The following is an 18998-nucleotide window of genomic DNA, read 5'->3' as shown; positions in this document are numbered from 1 at the left end:
TATTTCTTTATCCAATAATTGAACTAAACCCATTGAGTTGTAATTTTACTGGTATTTATATTCCTATTGACTGGAAATTGCTTTATCTTTACATCTTATCTTATATCTTATCTTATATCTTCTTCTAATCGTTATTCTTTCTGCTCGTTCGCACAATAATGTTTTATTACTATACGCGTCAATAATATTGTGTGTATTAATCGTATTTTGAGACGCCTTCTATTTATAGGACGAAAAAGCCAGGTACAGTAAAAATATTAATTTGTTAATAAAGTTATTATTTCCAAAATTATTGGAAATAATGAGATTGGAAATATCTGTTTTATTTTGTTTTTTAATTGTTACAATATAATAAAATCTCTGATGTTACTTGATAAATTCTTCAGATTCCCGAATTAGGAAGAGGTTTTTATTATATCTATCATCAAAGTCCAACCTACTTTAGTTGCTCCATTCAGGAGTGAGTAAAGCAAATATTTGTAACTATATTAACTTCAAGCATTTTTTTTAAACTTTATAATAATGGAATCACAGATATATATTTTAAGATTTATTACCAGACTTATAATTGAGTAATATATTGTTAACACTAGGTAACATTGATTTACCTAATTATGTATCCATCTCAAAACTGTTGCGTAAACCGATGTTTCATACCAGTATTCTTGAAGGTAAAATGTTGACAAAACTCAGAATTTCTAATATAGTGGTTCACAATAGATTTACAGGATAGAAAATGTTTTCTAGTATCTACAAATGTAAATAACTATGATATTTCCTACACTGAAAATGTAGTAACAAAAAAAATTAAGCTTAAACAATTGTTTAATCGTAGATTTCCATTTGTTGATAATTTTTCATGTAGAATATCTTACGTAGTAATTATATAAACGTTAAAATATTTATTTAAAGCTATTCAAGGTTTTTTCCAAGAATACTCCTACAAGTTATCATTAGGTACTTTGTCTCCCAGATTTCTTTATCTCATACAAATATCTCTAATGAATCATGTATTTAAAATAACACAGATACACCTCTATATTTGATCAGTTTACTGTGTTTTTTAATAGTTCACACTTCTAGAATGGTCAAGTGTTGTCTTTTTTTTTCAGCTAATAATATAGCATTTTGACACATTCATTAAAGGATGATCTTACTGTAGTTTCGTATGTAGAATGTACAAACAATACGATAGCCTATGGTAATATTACATTATTGTTCTATTCACAATAAGCAATATTGTTACGTTGTTTAAGAACAGCTTTCCTGTTTGTTGATATTGAAATAGTACTCGCTAATAATAACACCACAAACATTCAAGTAACGGTATGGCATGCCATATCTGTCATATGCAGAAAGTATTTACATTCTTATGAGTATTTCATCAATTAATATGTACCAAATCTTACATGTCTATCGAATAGGTATATTTATTTTTGTTAACGCTTTGAATTACTACTTGGCATTTCACAATACTTACTAGATATTCTTACCCTGAATGCGTGGATTTTTTAAAAAAAATTGATATTTTAATGTTTAAATAAAAAGCTTAAAAAAAAGATGTAAATAAAAAAAATCCAAATGTTAACCCATACTGTATTGTGATGGATAAATATACTTTAGTCACATCTGATGATAAATTCTCTAAGCTAACTCTTAATGTTGCAAATTTTCCCAAGTCAATTATTCATTGGGAGAATTTACTGAATTATCTTATTAACGAAGTTTCACCAATTAATAAATCCATTGATAAAAGAATCTATAAATTAATTAAAAGCACGTATGAGTCAATATTAACATATTTTCCATATTTAGAAACTTATCACATTGATTATGCTTTATTAGAATTCAAGCTTGGTCATTTAGCTCATGTTCATAAAATTTTTAAAAATGGTTTATTTCAATTTAATAATAAGTCTTTATTAATTTGGTTAGAATACTTAAAGTTTTGTAATCAAGTCATTTCCAATAATAAAATATTAATAAAAAAATATCAATTAGCAGAATCAAATATTGGATTACATTTCTATTCTGGTGAATTTTGGAAACTTTATTTAGATCAATTAAATGAAAGATGTATTTCAAAGCAAAAATATTTTTTTTGTTTAAGAAAAATTTTAGAATTACCAATTTATCATTTTAGTTACTTTTATTCCATTTGGTTAAGCCATATTGATTCATTCAACGATTTAAATGATTTAAAATTAATTATATCGAAGGATGAGTTAAGTTCAAAATTAAAATTAGATTTTAATAATTTATCACATAAAAGAAAAGGTCCAGAATTGATTGAACGTAAAAAAATTATTAGAAAATTTACAAAAGAATTATATACAGTGATTCAATATCAGGTATTACAGATTCATTCATTATTTGAATCAAAATTGGTTGATAACCAATTCTATTCATCTCCTGAGACACTAGTATCAAATTCAAATATTAATGCTTGGATTTCATACTTAAACTATACGATTAATTTAAATAATGATTCTCTCATTGAATTAAATTTCCAAAGATCCTTATTACCTTTAGCTCATTATGATATTATTTGGTTAAAATACGCAAATTGGTTTATTGATTATAAAAATGATCTTCTATCTGCGAAGAATGTTTTAGAAAAAGGTTTAACATTTGCATTGAAAAAGACAGCAATTTGTAAAATGTTATATTCAATTCTAATTAAATTAAATGAATTTGATAAATTATTTGATTTATTATCACTAATTAAAAGATCTTATAATTCACATATTGAAGATGCTGATGACTTTGAGATGTTTTGGGATAATATTCAATTTTTAATATTCTTACACAATATTGAAAATAAAAATACACCCTCGAATAATCAGAAAAAGAAGAGTAGATATTCAAATTCAAAAGAATCTGTTTCAACTCAAAATGAAATTGAAAATCTGAATGAAAATCAGCATCAGAAACAAATATTACCAATTATTATTTTTGATAAAATTATGAAAAGACTGAGCTATTGTGAAAAAAAGAACGGACAAGAAATTATTTTATCAATGCTAATTCAATTGCAGGATAAAGAAAATACTAATTTAATAGAAGAAAATATTTTCAAATTAATTATTGAATCGAATTGGAAATATTATCTCAATAACGGTTCGTTTTGGTATCTATATTCAAGATTAATCTTTTTGGATCCTTCAAGATCTTATCTAGACAAAAGAAAATATTGTATAAATAATGTTTGGACAATAGCGAAAAAATATAACGATGATAAGAAAAATCAAATTTTATTAAAATTACAAGAATTTTGTCATGCTTATTCTCCTGAAGATTTAGATGAATTGGAAGACTTATTTTAAGAAAATTATTTTAATGCATTATATATGTGGTTTTTATGATACCCCATCGTTCTAGTATATAGATATAGATATAGATATAAATATAGATATATATTTTAAAAATGTATAATTTTTAATAAAAAGTGTAATAATATTATGATTAAAAAGATTGAACCAAAAAAAAAGTATGAAAGTTGAGGTATCATTTTTCTTGATCCAGATAAATATTAGCCCCTAGTATTAATATGTATAATGATAATAATAGATAACTCGTTTTTTTATCAATTTTCCAATTATTTAATGGAATGGCTATAAGTAATATCAAACACGCTAAAATAAACCCAATGGAGCATAATATTAAATGTGAGTCAAATTTGAAATCTATTGATTTGTAGAAAATAGATTTTGAAATGTTACCAGTGGATTGGATATTATTTGAAAAATTACCCAGAATTAATAAAATTCCATCAATGCCAATACCAAATACAAAATATAGTAATGGACTACCCAGGCATGCTCCAATAGCAACATCAAGGATACCAATCTTGAAGAAAGTAACGTTTGAAACCAAATCGCCAATAGAATTACCCCATGCAAATATTGTAAGGCCTAAAATAGTTTCAGAAAAATTATATTGGTCGGTCCAATTTGTTAAAGTATCAACAACAATTTCAACACAATATGAAATTGTAAATAATGAAAGAATAAAACCACAAAAAGATTGGATACTTGTTTTATATTGCAAAACAATGATGAAATTAGTTAAATGAATGGCAAATAGCATAAGGAGTATGATTAATGTCATCATTATTGTTGTGAATGAAATGGAATACGAATGTAAATACTCAATTATACATGGTGCTATTGAGATTTGTAACGTTTGATGTAATTTAAAGTTTGTTGGGATCTCCTCTTGCATGGGTTGTGGGATCAATAAGGTTAATAAAATTACGATTGGTGTAGTAAAAATAATTGTTGCAATATCAAATTTTGAAGAGAAAGAATCTTCGTGATGTAAAAGTTGATAAATTCTCCATTTACTTAGCCAATGGTTGTCCATGGTATATAATGCAACAGATTCTTCTGCTACATTGTCAAAGGGGTCATAAATCATTGAAGATCGTTGATTGTTAACAGAATTTGATCTGCTTCTTGGAAGACTTTGGTAGCCAGTAGAAATATCCGGCAGATGATCACAACTTAAAGATTTTGTTTTATTGTTATTATTATAATAAGGTCCAATAATATCATCATCAAAATTTTTAGTATTATCTTTTGCAGTATTATGTATCGTATTCAATGAATGTTTCCTATTATTACGAATTTTAATTGAATCTAAATTCTCATCACTTGGTTGAGAAATAATAAAATTTGGTAATGGCTCATCTCCTAAAGATGATATAGTATTTTTCCTCTTCGGTATTAGAGGTCTATTTTCATCTAGAATATTAGTTGGAGTTAAATGATTATCTGGAATGTTTGTATTGTTTGTTTCAAGATTACTAGTGGATGTAATAATGTCATTATTCTGCGAAGAATCAAAGATTTTTTGATTTTCCCAAACATCCAAACAATCTCTTAATGATATTTTAAACCAGCCGTTGTATTTATATCGAAAATAATGTCTTATCCGTTGGCGTATCTGTTTTCTTCTTTGAATAATCCCATTATTGAAAGTTGCTAAATTTAATAAAGATAGGTCATCTTGATTTCTATTATTACTGATAATGGCTTCCAAGCCAAAATCTTCGCCTGTTGTCGAGATGGTTCTTTGGAAAGTTTCTGATTCTTCCTCAGATTCTATGGTTGTTTGTTTCCTATTTCGCCAAAGAATATATATCATGAAAAGGCAATATTCCAAGACCATTATAATGCATTCATACAATCTTAAATGACCATCTGATAAAAAATATAAAGGTAAAATTAGCACTAATAAAAATGCCAATATATCTGAAATAAAATATTCTCTTGAGTATAGTAATACATCATTATTATGACCACTATTGAAATTAGAAGATGAAGATTCTATCGCCTCTTCTACTCCTTCATTTTCCTTTAGCCATTCAGTGGGTTTTAATTCAATGGTTCTTACTAGACCCATCATTCCAAACACAACAGTACAAAGGAAGAAGACACCACCAATTAATTGGCCAATGGCTAATGAGACTGCACCAGAATTCATTGCCTTATAAGTGCTTGTGATATCTGGAATACCATTTCCTAACGCTAACAACGTCATGCCTGCTACTTTGTCAGAAATATGAAATATTTCTATTGAAATATAAGATAGACTTGGAGTGAGAAAATTCGATGTAATAATCCCCAATGCGGCGAAGCATAGCAGTAATTTCATTGGCTCAATGATGTATTGTTCTAGCCATTTATATTGAAATGAAAAATAAAATAAGATTAAGGTCACTAAATAACAACTTACTACCAAAATCCATCTTGATAGTTTTGTCATCTAGATAGTTGACTTTGTAATTATGAAAATAGGGTCCTCAATGCTGAAGAGAAGAAAAAAAATTTAACACTACACGGTCTGTGTTTCACTTTATCAATAAATGAACCTATAGATATATATGCAAAGATATTTGGATACTAGTGATTTTGTAGCTTAATTGAGTCTTTTAAGATTGAGATCAACGTTCTTCTTCTATAAATATGTTCTCTTTGTTTCTGGTGCGCATATTACGTCCTTTGTTACAGTTGTAATTTTTTATTGGCACCTGTATTTTTAGTCTGTACCTGTGAGTTTCCCTTCTGATATTGGTAGATCCTAATTGAACTCGATACCGAATTCACTTCAAATTCGCGCTTGGCATTAGGAGAAATTTCCGTAATAAAAAAAATCAACGGAGTTTCGTGAACACGATACCCTGACTAATTTTTATTGGTGACGCAAATTTGACGACTCAAATGGCGGCAATTGTGATGTATTCTTGTTACTGTTTTCTATAAATCTAGTCTTATACTCTATAAATTATGCAATCATATCTGGGAATGTTTTTATAGCACCTCTTTGCCATTCTTCGAATAAAATCAGCAATCTTGCAGCACCAACATATTTGTGCTGACTTAATGCACCTGTTAAATCATTGGCTATAAGGAATAATAGTTTTTGGGCTTGTCTGGAATATGCTTGTATGAATTGTGATGCTGCTGCATCCCACCAACATCCCAGGACAACGAAATGCGAATTTGTAATCAATTTGAGATTTGTGTTTGCTATACGTGCTACCATTCTCCAGGAATATGAAATTGGTAAGGGATGTTCTTGTGTATTGATAAACTCTGGTGCTAACGGTAGACGGGTTATCACGGAAAATAAGGTAGTCATACCTCCCAATCTCTCATCATAAGAGGTTTCTTCTTCCCATTTGTTATCAGATTTTCTTTTCCATCCCATTCTTAGTCTACCATCTTCAGTATCAATGTTACAAGTATAACCAATGACAAAGGGACATTTCTTTACAAATCTTGCCATTAATAATTCTTTCAATTCAGGGTATCGTACTAATAGGTACAAAGTTAACTTGGCCAATGGAACGGCGGATTCTGGTTTGACTCTAACTTCTGTCTCTGCTTGGTGTACAATAGCTTTGGAAATGAAATTTAATATCCAAAGGTATGATAATTCATGTGGTTTGGTTTGATCAATTAATGAACATAATTCGTTTTGAACATTAGTTAATTGTTGTAAGCTATTAGTTAATTGACCGAATTTAGGATTGATTTTTCTCTTGTGACGTGATAATGTATTTCTAGTATTAACATCTGCCTTTTTAACAGGTTGGACAATTTCTGTCTTTATAGAATTAATCTTATCCTTGTATTTTTTAAAAACTTGTTCAACAGAATTAAAATCAGTAGTGAATTTACCCTTAGTATTTGTTCTATTCGATTGTTCTTTCTTGGCAGAGGCTTCTGCAGCTTCTTTCTTTAGTTTATCTTCTTGTTCTTTGGCAAGTTTAGCCTTTGATAAAGCTTCCTCTTCTTCTGCTTTCTTTAATCGAATAGTTTCAGCTTTCTGTCTTTCTTCTTCTTCTAATTGTTTTTGTCTTGCTAATTTTTCCTTTTTAATACGAAGTTCTTCTTCTTCTTTACGTTTTCTTTCTTGCTCCTGTTCTTTATGTTTTCTCTCTACTTCTTCTCTATGCTTCCTCTCTACTTCTTCTTTACGTTTTCTTTCTTCTTCTTCTTCCTTTCTTTTACGATCTTTGGCAATATTAACTTGATTTTTATTTTCTAATTCTAAACTTCTTAATTTCTTTAAGAATGAATCATTAATTGAATGCAAGGTGTCAGAAACAGATGTAGTATCCACATTAGTCTGTGAAGTATTATTATCTAAACTTGTATCATCATTGGTACTAGTCTCAGAGTTGCAGGTTAAATATAATGGTTGATATTTTAATTCTTTAACAATTTTGGTAGGTTGACGATCGTATCTACTTGGCAATTTAGATTTCAAATTTAATCTTTCTAATAATTCCGTAATTTCTGGGTCTATTGTAGTTTCTTTCAATGAATCCTTCTTTGAAGACTTAACTTTAGATTTGTTTAATAATACGATGGCTTGATTATCATTCTCAGATGAAACCTTAATAGGAAATTTGTCGGTATTTATAGTTTTAGGTAAATAAAGATGGGGAACTCCACTTGATTCTTCATCTTCATTGATAAAAGTATAATCATCTTTGTTTAATGATGATGTTGTAGTGGTGGAAGAATTTTCTACATCGGAGAATTCTTCATCACTATAGCTTAACAATTGATCGAATTGAATCCTCATATTTTATTTCAAATTATTATTCCTTTAATAATTAAATTCCTCTCGAATAATAAAACTATCTATATTGTATTTCCTTTCGTTATCAGCTATTTTACCAAATATCTTTGTTTTAACTGTTTTTTTTTTTTCATTTTAAAGATAGTCGCTAATAAAGCGAAAACATTATTGAAATTTGTTACAGGGTTATATAGATGTGTCCAAATATCTTTTTTTTCTTAAAAATAAAAAGTTACTCAGAAATAAAATAGTAACAATGTAATATATGTATGTGAGGAAAAGTAAGTAGTCGATTTATTTATTTATTTATTTATTTATTATTTTAATTTTTTATATTGTATAGAAATGTATATATTTTTTTTCAAAAATGTAAAACATATATATATATACATATATGTAGAATGATGTAATTAAACCTCAAAAGAGATTTGTTTTTAGGAGCCTTAGTTATTTAATATATTAAAAGAGAAATATAATTAGAATTAAAAAGTCTGAAAGATCAGAAATTAGAAAACTTAGATACGATCTAGTTTCATGTTTGAATTTTTCTTTGCGATATAAGCAACTCTATCACCAAGAGATAAGGCTAAACCTTGACCCTTTGAACGAATACGAACATAACCAATAACTTGACCTGTAGTTTGGTCTTTTTCAATACATAAATTGGCTAGAGCATCTTCACCAAAGGAAGATTTGGCATATAAATTACAACTTAAGAACCTACAGTCTTCTTCACCAAGAGATTCTGCAGGTGTTAGTAATCCCATATTTGTGCCTTCAGTTAATTGTTTCAAGTATACGTGCAAAGAGGGTAGCATAGATTTAATAGAAATTTTATTTTCCCATTCAAATGCATTCCACATTGTACGGAAATTTTCATCACTTGTAGTAGCTGGTTGAATGTAATCCATAATATCGACATGAACATCATTTAGGATAACATAACGATCATCTTGACCATGACCACCATCATAAATAATATTACCAAAGATAACACCAGTATCGGCGGATGAGACTTTAATTGTGACAGTTAATCTATGGAATCCGTGAGGAATAACGTTTGTACTTGGAGGATTATCAATAATCTTTAAATCACCTAGGGTAGCAAATTGAATATGTAAATTTTTTAGAGTTTCTTTAGTTTGATTTACCATTAAGACATCCAAAACAACATCGAATTGATTGTTTGTAATATAAGCTTCAGCATAAACAGGATCAGAAAACCCAGTTAATGGTACAATTTTCTTTAATTTAGATGAAGTAGAACTTTCTAAAGATTTAACTGAGTGTCCCTTCAAGGCTAATTGTAGATCTTCTTCAATATTATCATCACTAGCTGTGGAAGAAGCTGCTGCTGCAAATTGTCTAAATGAAATAGCTTTATCAATTGGCTCAGCATTCTTTTGAACATCTTGAACAGTTTTTCTTGCACTTTTCTTTTGTGATAAAATGATTTGTTTTTTAAAGGAAGATTTAGTAGCATCTATAAAGGCGATTTCAAGTAAGCTTCTTTCAGTTTCTTTTTCATTTGGATTAGTATCATCCATAATAATTGAAATAGCTGTCATTAATCTTTCTGAAGAGTCTTCATCAATTTTCTTCTCAACTAAATTACTTTGGCCAACACGTAAGATAGAAACTAAGATTAATAAACTTTCGGCCTTTAATGCATTAATAATTGTGAAATCTTTTGAAATTTTTTCGAATTTTAGTATTAATTTAATAATTGTGCTTGCTAAGATAGATGAAGTATAGAAGTCACCATTTAAGATGAAACGACGTAATGGAGGTCTCGAATCACGTTCTTCAGCAGAAATAGTCTTCTTTGAATCAACGGAATCAAATGCATTTTCAGTAGCATAAGTACCATCCGGTAAAATAACTGGACCGGTTGGTTTTGAGATGTTTTCTTCTTCATTAGTTGCTTGGGATTCGTCGTGATTTTGTTGAGCTAACTTTCTCAATTCAGATTGAACTATTGGAACTTCACCAATGCTTTCACGGAAATGTTTCCAACATTTTTGAATTTCAGACTCAGTTTCAGAAAATTCACCTAAAATCCACAAAGCACCACGGTATGCCTTGGCAGATTTACAATTTTCTAAAGCAAGACTTAAATTTTCTAAATTACCAGATCTTAGTTTTGGGTATTTTTCCACAACTTCTTTAACAAATGAAATGACATCACTTGCAGCAGTCGAATTCAATTCACCTAAGAAGTCTAATAATAAAGAAATAACGTCAGCGGCAGCTTCTTCAAAACGAACAGCAACTGTATGGATGGTTTTAATTAATAATTGTCTATATTCCATAGATTTTTCCTTTTCACTATTAGCCACTGTTTGTTGTAATTCTTTCTTTAATAATTTCAAGACAGCATCAACATTTCTTGAGGATACTAAACTTAATGCAATATCTAATGCTTTAGAACGGACATCTAAATCTTCCGTATGTAATACACGCAAAATATCCAGTGTTAAATCTTCTAATGAGCCTGGATTTCTTTGGTTAATATCAGCAACACGATCTAACACAATTAATTTGATATTATTATCGGAAACTTTAACGGCTAACTCGATTAATTTCGTAGCCGCAGTGATTAAAACTATTGGATTGGAAGCCATACTACTTAAAGCAATTGAAGTTTCAAAAATAACTTCCATTGAAGTAGCACTACTCAATAAGTCGCATAATAACTCAATATATTGATGTCTTAAACTTGGAGTTTGGAAAGCATCTTTTCTAATGAATTGAACGAAAGCAATTTGTAATAATGGATCCAAATTATCCATAGATGTGATATTGTTTTCCAAGTAAGTCAATGCATCTTCACGGTTCAATTCAGTCAACCCAATGAAGGCATTTCTTTTACAGATTGGATCAGTTTCCACAGCTAAGAAATTCTTAATATGATCCTTAGCATCTGGTAATAAATGATCACTAACTTTAAAGATAGATAAAACAGCTAAGATAGCATACTTACGCACATAAGCATGACGATATTCCAAACATTGTAAAACTGATGGTACCATTTGTTCCAATAATTCAGGTTCTCTTAATTTGGTCAAAAATCTTAAAGTATTACCCCTAATATATTCATTTGGATGTTGTAAATCATGTTGGATAGCATTACAGACCAAAATCATTTCATGTCTTAATTTCCCATCAGCATCCAATTTTGGAACGATTTCCCAGTAAAAATATAATAATTTCTTCAAAGCCTTATTTCTCGAAGGCATGACAAAACGAATGATGTGCATCAACAATTCAGGCAATGGGTTCCCATCTAACATGGTTACTAAGATCTGTTTCATGGTATCAATTTTGTCTTCATCTTTACCCTTTTCTAAAGCTTTTTGGAATTCATCAACAGTCATATGATTGTTTCCTGGTGTAGGATCAAACACCAAAGTGTAAGCTGGCTCTTTAACACCTGGCATCTTATACGATATTACTGAGCTGTCCTAGTAGTCGGTGAAATGTGTATTAAAGGGATTTCAAAATACAGCTTCAGTGAAACCGTATGCAATTACTTTTTATTCTGATCCTTTTATTTTCATTGGGTTTATTTCCTCCTAGTCTATGTTTTCCACTACTAGTTTTCCACTACTAGTTTTCCACTATTAGTTTTGCCGGTTCCAGCTTGAAATTTCCACGCAACACGAAATGCCACATGTTCCAGGAAAACAGTACGCCCGGGTAATTTCTGGATTATGGCAATGTATAACTATAGAAAGTTTGATTTATGCCTTAATTTAATGGCGATGTTATAGAAAAGTTGATTATACATATATACTTATATATGTCAGGTCCGGAACCACATAAATTATGGACCACGGTTGAGATTAGTTTACAGAAAATTTCGAGAATTGTAGAGAAAATGGCTGTGGTTGCTTAAATAGGTAGAAAACAAAAAATCATGCACAGAAATACAATTATTATGAAAACTGAGTAGCATATAAGCTAGAATTGTGTAGCGGTATTCATAGTAATGGAATTAAATTTTCGTTAATATTAATGTTATTTGTTATTTCTTGTTATTGAGTATAATGGGGTGCGATAGAGTATAATGTGGAGTTATCTTATGGATATGTGACTTATAATGCTTTGACTTCCTTGACGACTTCATTAAAGGATTCCTTATATTCATCTTCTTTAGCCTTACCGTCCTTCTTCTTATTACTACCTGGAACAATGAAGACAACAGAAGTTGGTCTTTTGGTAGCACCAGCAGAACCTAAATCTTGCTTAGATGGAATGAAAATGTATGGAACAGAGTGATCTTCACATAGAACTGGTAAGTGAGAAATAACATCACCTGGAGAAATGTCACCAGCAATGACTACTAAACCTTTGTCACCTTTTCTTAAGGCCTTACCAACTTCCTTGACACCTCTTTTAACATTCTTGGCCTTGGAAGCCTTCTTGACGGTTTTTAAAACCTTTTTATTTAATTTTTTGGAGGCCAATGGCTTGGCAAATGGTAAGACAGCTGGCATTCTTAGCTCATAGTTGTCTACTGATTTGAATTCTTCTTTAGCCATTTTGAATAATTGATTTCAGTTGTAGGTATTCAGTTATGTTATTTAGAAAGTACTTCTTAAATTTGAAATTATCTTATGAAACATGCAATGAAAATACAAATGAGAGTTAATAATCAATTACTATTCAAGTAAGCAAGTATTTAGTTATAGAATAACAATCTAGTAGTAGCATCGTTGTTAATGAAATTTGAAATTTCACTTGGCTCATCGCTTCTTTCAAACCGGAAAATTTTTTTTTTCCAAATTTTGAAAATTTCAGATCATTAAATACGAACGACGCAATTAAGAAAAGAAATAAAGCTTACTTGAATTTTTATTTTAAATAATTAGACTAGTCTCTTTCAAAGTTGTACAAGATGTAATTGTTGAGATTTATTAAAAACCCCCTATCAGACTTTCTATAGATAGGTGTTGAAATGATTATTTATTTGACTTAATCAGCTTGATAGGAAATAAAATATTTCATCTATTTTATTTTATCTAGGATAATGATAAGTTGAAATTTATAATCACATAAGTAAATGTTTGTAAGGCATTTCAACATTTACTTGAACTTGAATCTTATATGCTTTTTCATTGTCAAAAAAATAAAAAAATAAAAAAACTGAATGAAAAAAATAACTAGTAATGTTTTAAAACAAAATATTGTTTAGTCAATATATTGTAAAATGTTAGTTATAGAGTGCAGGAATCACCCAATCTAATTGTTAAGATTTCTAAAAAAAAATTCAAGTCTTATTTAGTTGAAATGGTAGAAAGTTCTGTGGCACGCTTCTAAACTGACATAAATATTTATTCGTAATAACAGAAACTGTGTTTGAAATTATCCAAAACTAGTCTATACATATTTCTAGTGTTAAGTTAACATTGGTGGAAAACTTTTAAATATGTATTATCAAAACATTAAAGTAGAAAAATGTCTAAGATTATTTTAATGTAAAATGAATCAAATTTAGAGGACCTTTAAGACAAATAAATCCCCTATTCAACTAGAATATCTAAATATTCAGTATACACTAAAATATTCTGCAATTATTTATTTTGTAGAAAATAATTGATTAAATTTCAACTGTTGTCATTATACGTTTAGATATTAATTTGAGAAATACAACTTTAGAAATTCTTAAAGCTAAAATAAATTCTTCACTTATAGCGCATATTATTATTCACATTTGATCTAAGTGGAGTTTATAATATCTGCCATATTAGTAGAAAATGCATAATACTAAATATAGTAATTTTGATATTTTATTTATTAGATAATCTCAGTAAGATAATTTGGTTTGTTCGTCTTTTTCGTTATAGTATCTATTTTACTATCAATTTAAAATTACAATATGGAAAGGTATTGCACTATGGAGTTACAAAGCAATACATAAATCAGTTGTTATATTCCTTTTTTTCAATTCCTTTTTTTCAATCCTCTTGATAATTACACTACAATTGATAATAATCTTATAACCCGTTTTCATCGATATTGACCACTTGATACTATGAGCATTGAATTAGATAGAAGAAAAATTCTTAGAAAAATTCATAATGTGGCCACTTAACTGCATAATCTATATTTGCAAGAACAAAATAGTCCATAGCTTATCAATAGAAGATTACCTAGAACCTACCGGGCTCATCTACTTATTTGGTCATAATTTTTATTCTGATAGTAATTTAGAAGATTTTTGTGTGTTACGCTCAATTTATTGTTATTACTGTTGACATAGAACCAAGAATTAGCTTCTTGGATCCAACGTCACTAACCCAATTACAAAACACAAGCACCTATGCCCACTGATTGAATTTTATCGATCTCCGATATTGCTACTATAACTCATAAACAATACAAAACATATCAACACAGGTAATTAAAGCCACATATGAGATAAATTAATGAGTCATTAATGCCAATCTAAGGACATTACACTCCTAATTAATACAAAAAAAAGTTTGTTAAGAGGGTGTGCTGGAATATGATTATATCATTTTCTATTAAGTGGTAAAAGACTTTTATCACGTGACTTATTGTTTAAAATGTGTTTTTCTGTTTATATCGAAAAACAATATTTAAGAAATATATTCATTTTAGTTATAGTATTTACTATATATTTCTAAATAAAGTAATCGTCTTTACATCTTAAACACTGTATAACAATGTCTAACTCTCTTGAATCCCAGTATTATCTTATTCTGTGTAATTCTATATAGATGCCTTATGGGCATCGCTTTATATACAAGCGAGTTAACGCGTTGCAACATGTTGACGCGAACGTCTCTGATTTAGTTAGGGCTTGTAAGCTACTAACCCTTGACATAGTGTACTGACAGTATCACTATGTCACAAACAACTGTTGTAAACCAACTTAGGAGTACGATACACTTAAATAGTAACTTCCAAACTTAACTTAACAATCTTATTAACTTAACACCAGTTAATACTTCGAACTTACGAATATAATTATTGTTCTTTTTAAACTAAATAACTATATGAAAGAACTATAAATTTATGTCTTAATTATGGAAAAGCTGGCCTTTAAATACTTTTCAAAGGTCAACGCCAGCTTTCCCATTTTACTTTAATTGGACTGTTTGTAAACTTACTTACAAGGGTAGGAGTGCACAGTTTAAGTAATGCTGGCTAACTAGTAGAGATTATGCATCGAACCGATATTCACAGGTATGCAACTAGCAGTTGCTCAGTGTTATGTATAATTTCTAGTTAGCAACTTATAGATGAGTATAAAGTCAATCTCGTCTACAATAACAACAACAATTATCACCTCTCGGTAGCCAAGTTGGTTTAAGGCGCAAGACTGTAATTTGGAAAAAGGAAATCTTGAGATCGGGCGTTCGACTCGCCCCCGGGAGAGTTATTTTTTTCAACACACAGGGTGATATCACGTGACACATAATTTTTTAAAGTAAACTTGACATAATTAATGGTTGTAGATTTTGAACAGTCGTTAACTAATAGTATTGTAAAAATAGGTAAAATTTATTTTATTTAAAACTTTTGAAATTAATTTTTTCTTCAATATTTATTTAAAAATTAACAATTTGTTTAAATAGAGTTTTTTTGTTTATTACATTTATGAAAAACAAAACATAAATCATAAATAAAAGATAAAATCATAATTCTTAAAAAACAGGTATTTTTGTTAAAATTCCAGTCAATTCCATAAGTTTAAAACAATATAGGCTATATTAGTAAATTTTACATCACTATAATGATAATTTTTATTTATTATTAAGGGTACATTATTTAAAAAAATCAATTTCAGGTCACTATTCTAAAACCTATGCATGATTACAGTTTTACAATTAGATATTTTGATATATATTTAAAATTGTATAATATATCTCTAGACAAGCAGCATGAAGTTTCGATTCGACATGAATTATTTATTGTTTGCACGTGATTTCAAATATTAGTCACATAGTACGTTGAGTTAAATAATGAAAAGGGAAGGCGGAGACGAGAGCGAGATACTCCAATTCCCTTCGGTAATTAGTAATGAAATGATGATTAACCCATAAATAGATATATTCTCTTAACCTCTTTTGATCAAAAATATACTTGTTTTTATTTAAACGACTTTCAATTTGTACATTTTGGTACATAGGTCTTAGGATCAACAACTAGAATATTTGATATATTAATAATCACAATTTATATCGACTTACGCATTGTGCTCGATAATTTCCAACAAAGCTGACGCCAATCGTTTTTCATTTTCCTCCTGTTTAAACATCAAAATTATTGTCCAGGATTTCTGTACTTAACTGAGGTACCCAATTAGAGGGATAATTTTTTTAGTACTAAATAATCCCCTCACGAACTTATACAACAAGCATAAAATTTAAATATATCTACAATTAAACCTCAAAACTATCACTAACAATATATACATATTCAACTCAAGAAGCCATGAATAACATTGATTGCTCAGTCAATAATAACCCTCTGGCTCAGCTATCTAAACATACCCAACAGCAACCTAATAACGCTTTTAGTAATAGAAACCTATCAAATGGATACCAAAACAACTTTCAAGGAGGGTCAGCGGCTAACTCTTCCCAACAAGATGTCTTTCAAGGTAAAAGAAATGTAATATCTGATGCTCATAAAGCTCATATGAACTCTTTTATGAATGGAGGAGCAAACCAACTTCCTTCTCCACCAATGGTTAATTCACCACAATCAATGGATAGAGGCTCCATAACTATGGATGACACCTTATTTCAACAAAGATCACCTCCAGTTTTATCTAAAGCAGAACTAAGCCAAAGAATTTCTCAATCTCGCAATGAATTTGATTGGGTTAATGAATTTAAAAATCAATCAAATGTAAGCACTCCAAATACCACTCAAAACCCTTCTACTCCATTTTTACCCAAACAGATTCAAAGACAACCAAGTCAATTATCATATTTATCAAATTCTACTTTCCAAAGCGGATATTTCAATACCGCCCAGATCCCCGCTTATTTCACTGGTAGTGATGCAGAAATGTTAGCCACAAATAGTAGTACAAATATGCAACAACAATTTAATACCCAATTTCAACAACAAAAGCAACCATCGACCAATATCCAACGACAAGTTCCTTATGAAAATGATGAACAAGAATTGTGGGATAAGCAATTCAAACAATTAGAAAATGAAGTATCAGAAAAACTACATATATCTGGAGACGATGTTATTGCACCACAATCACATTTAAATAATCAATCGCAACAAGAACAGAATAATTCAGATGAAATGATGAGTGACGAATATCAATCTCAATTTCAAAAAGTTTGGGATAGCATTCAAGAAGACTCACAAGATGTTTTACCAGATGATTTATTGGCAGGTGATATGGAATGGGAGACAACCTATAGAGATTTAATTAATGAAACTATTATCAACAGAACTCCTAGAGAATATGAATTTGAGAAACAAAATGAATTTTTGAATAATCCTGATTCCTACACAATTGGTTGTTTATTAATGGAAAATGGTGCTAAATTAAGTGAAGCTGCGATGGCCTTTGAAGCCGCTGTTCAAGAAAACCCTAAACATGTGGATGCTTGGTTAAAACTAGGGTTAGTTCAAACACAGAATGAAAAAGAATTAATAGGTATTAGCGCATTAGAACAATGTCTAAAATTGGATTCTAAAAATTTAGAGGCAATGAAGAATCTAGCTATTAGTTATATTAACGAAGGCTATGATATCAGTGCATTTACAATGCTATCAAGATGGGTTAAAGTAAAATACCCCGAATACATTAGTAACAATAATAGTATCAATAACCTTGAAATGGACTTCAATATTGACGATGATAATAACCATAAAGAATTGAATAGACTAATTACAAAACAGTTTTTACAGTTAGCTAATAGATTACCAACTATTGATCCAGACATTCAATTGTGCTTGGGATTGTTGTTTTATACCACTGCAGACTATGACAAAACAATTGATTGCTTCAAGACAGCATTAACTGTTAATCCAAATGATGAATTAATGTGGAACAGACTGGGTGCTTCATTGGCCAATTCTAATAGATCTGAGGAGGCTGTCGCTGCTTATCATAGAGCTTTGACTTTAAAACCGTCTTTTGTTAGAGCCCGCTATAATTTAGCAGTCTCCTCCATTAACATTGGATGTTTCAAAGAAGCTGCTGAGCATTTATTGACTGCTTTAAGTATGCATGAAATAAATGGTATCTTGGATACAGATTTGGAAACTAATTTTTCTTCTAATACTTTAAATAATGCCTACAAGTCTCACACAGGCTTAAGTACCAATAGTGGTATTATTTTAGATACATTGAAACGCGCATTTATTGCGATGGACAGATCTGATTTACTTGAAAAAGTTAAACCAGGCATGAACTTACAACAATTCCGTAATGAATTTACATTTTAAATTTGTGAAATTTTCTAGTGTTATTCCCCCATACAATTGCATACTATTCTTTCTTTGTCATGATCATACTTCTCAGTATAAGATAATTCTAATTTATATATTCCTAATTATTTGTTAATTAAATATTTTACGTTGCATTATACCTATAATATAAAATGTTCTGTAATTTTATCTTTAATTAAATACTTAGTACATTCTTGTCATTTACTGATTTCATCACTCAATTGGCGTCCTCCTTGGGACAATTTAATTATATTTTTAATTTTCCCGCTTTTAATGTCAGGCGAAAAAAAACATACTGTATCAAATGACAAAACACGACAATTGAGCATTTAGGAAAAATACATTCATATTCAAAAATTAATTTTTTTTTTGAAACGGTTACAAACTTAATGCTGTTTGATTTTATTTGACTAATCCAAATATTAAATAAGAGTATAACTAGT

At 29.3% G+C, this 18998-nt stretch overlaps 6 protein-coding genes and 1 non-coding gene across 7 annotated transcripts; 3 read left to right on the top strand and 4 right to left on the bottom strand.

Moving 5' to 3' along the window:
* Window positions 1-1604: 1604 nt before the first annotated feature.
* On the top strand, window positions 1605-3326 carry PRP42 (mRNA splicing protein PRP42; the record flags this gene model as incomplete). Its single annotated transcript, XM_004177445.1, has 1 exon — window positions 1605-3326. One exon carries the CDS (start codon window positions 1605-1607, stop codon window positions 3324-3326), a length of 1722 nt encoding a protein of 573 aa, XP_004177493.1.
* Window positions 3327-3507: 181 nt separating this feature from the next.
* Window positions 3508-5769, bottom strand: YCX1 (Ycx1p; the record flags this gene model as incomplete). The annotated part of the gene is made up of 1 exon (XM_004177444.1): window positions 3508-5769. One exon carries the CDS (start codon window positions 5767-5769, stop codon window positions 3508-3510), a length of 2262 nt encoding a protein of 753 aa, XP_004177492.1.
* A 519-nt stretch (window positions 5770-6288) lies between these two features.
* Window positions 6289-8100, bottom strand: GLE1 (nucleoporin GLE1; the record flags this gene model as incomplete). Its single annotated transcript, XM_004177443.1, has 1 exon — window positions 6289-8100. One exon carries the CDS (start codon window positions 8098-8100, stop codon window positions 6289-6291), a length of 1812 nt encoding a protein of 603 aa, XP_004177491.1.
* A 512-nt stretch (window positions 8101-8612) lies between these two features.
* SEC26 (coatomer subunit beta) lies at window positions 8613-11537 on the bottom strand (the record flags this gene model as incomplete). Its single annotated transcript, XM_004177442.1, has 1 exon — window positions 8613-11537. One exon carries the CDS (start codon window positions 11535-11537, stop codon window positions 8613-8615), a length of 2925 nt encoding a protein of 974 aa, XP_004177490.1.
* Window positions 11538-12194: 657 nt separating this feature from the next.
* NHP2 (snoRNA-binding protein NHP2) lies at window positions 12195-12641 on the bottom strand (the record flags this gene model as incomplete). Its single annotated transcript, XM_004177441.1, has 1 exon — window positions 12195-12641. The coding sequence occupies one exon, from the start codon at window positions 12639-12641 to the stop codon at window positions 12195-12197; it is 447 nt and encodes a 148-aa protein (XP_004177489.1).
* Window positions 12642-15415: 2774 nt separating this feature from the next.
* On the top strand, window positions 15416-15504 carry TBLA0Atrna9Y. Its single transcript is given in 2 exon segments — window positions 15416-15455; window positions 15468-15504. It is a non-coding gene; the product is annotated as a tRNA-Tyr (tRNA).
* A 1059-nt stretch (window positions 15505-16563) lies between these two features.
* On the top strand, window positions 16564-18552 carry PEX5 (Pex5p; the record flags this gene model as incomplete). The annotated part of the gene is made up of 1 exon (XM_004177440.1): window positions 16564-18552. One exon carries the CDS (start codon window positions 16564-16566, stop codon window positions 18550-18552), a length of 1989 nt encoding a protein of 662 aa, XP_004177488.1.
* Between the last annotated feature and the right edge of the window lie 446 nt (window positions 18553-18998).

The sequence above is a fragment of the Henningerozyma blattae genome, chromosome 1 (genome assembly GCF_000315915.1).
Source record: "Henningerozyma blattae CBS 6284 chromosome 1, complete genome".
Taxonomy (NCBI): domain Eukaryota; kingdom Fungi; phylum Ascomycota; class Saccharomycetes; order Saccharomycetales; family Saccharomycetaceae; genus Henningerozyma; species Henningerozyma blattae.
The sequence above is the reverse complement of the archived record's forward strand: the minus strand, read 5'-3'. Positions and strand labels throughout refer to the sequence as shown.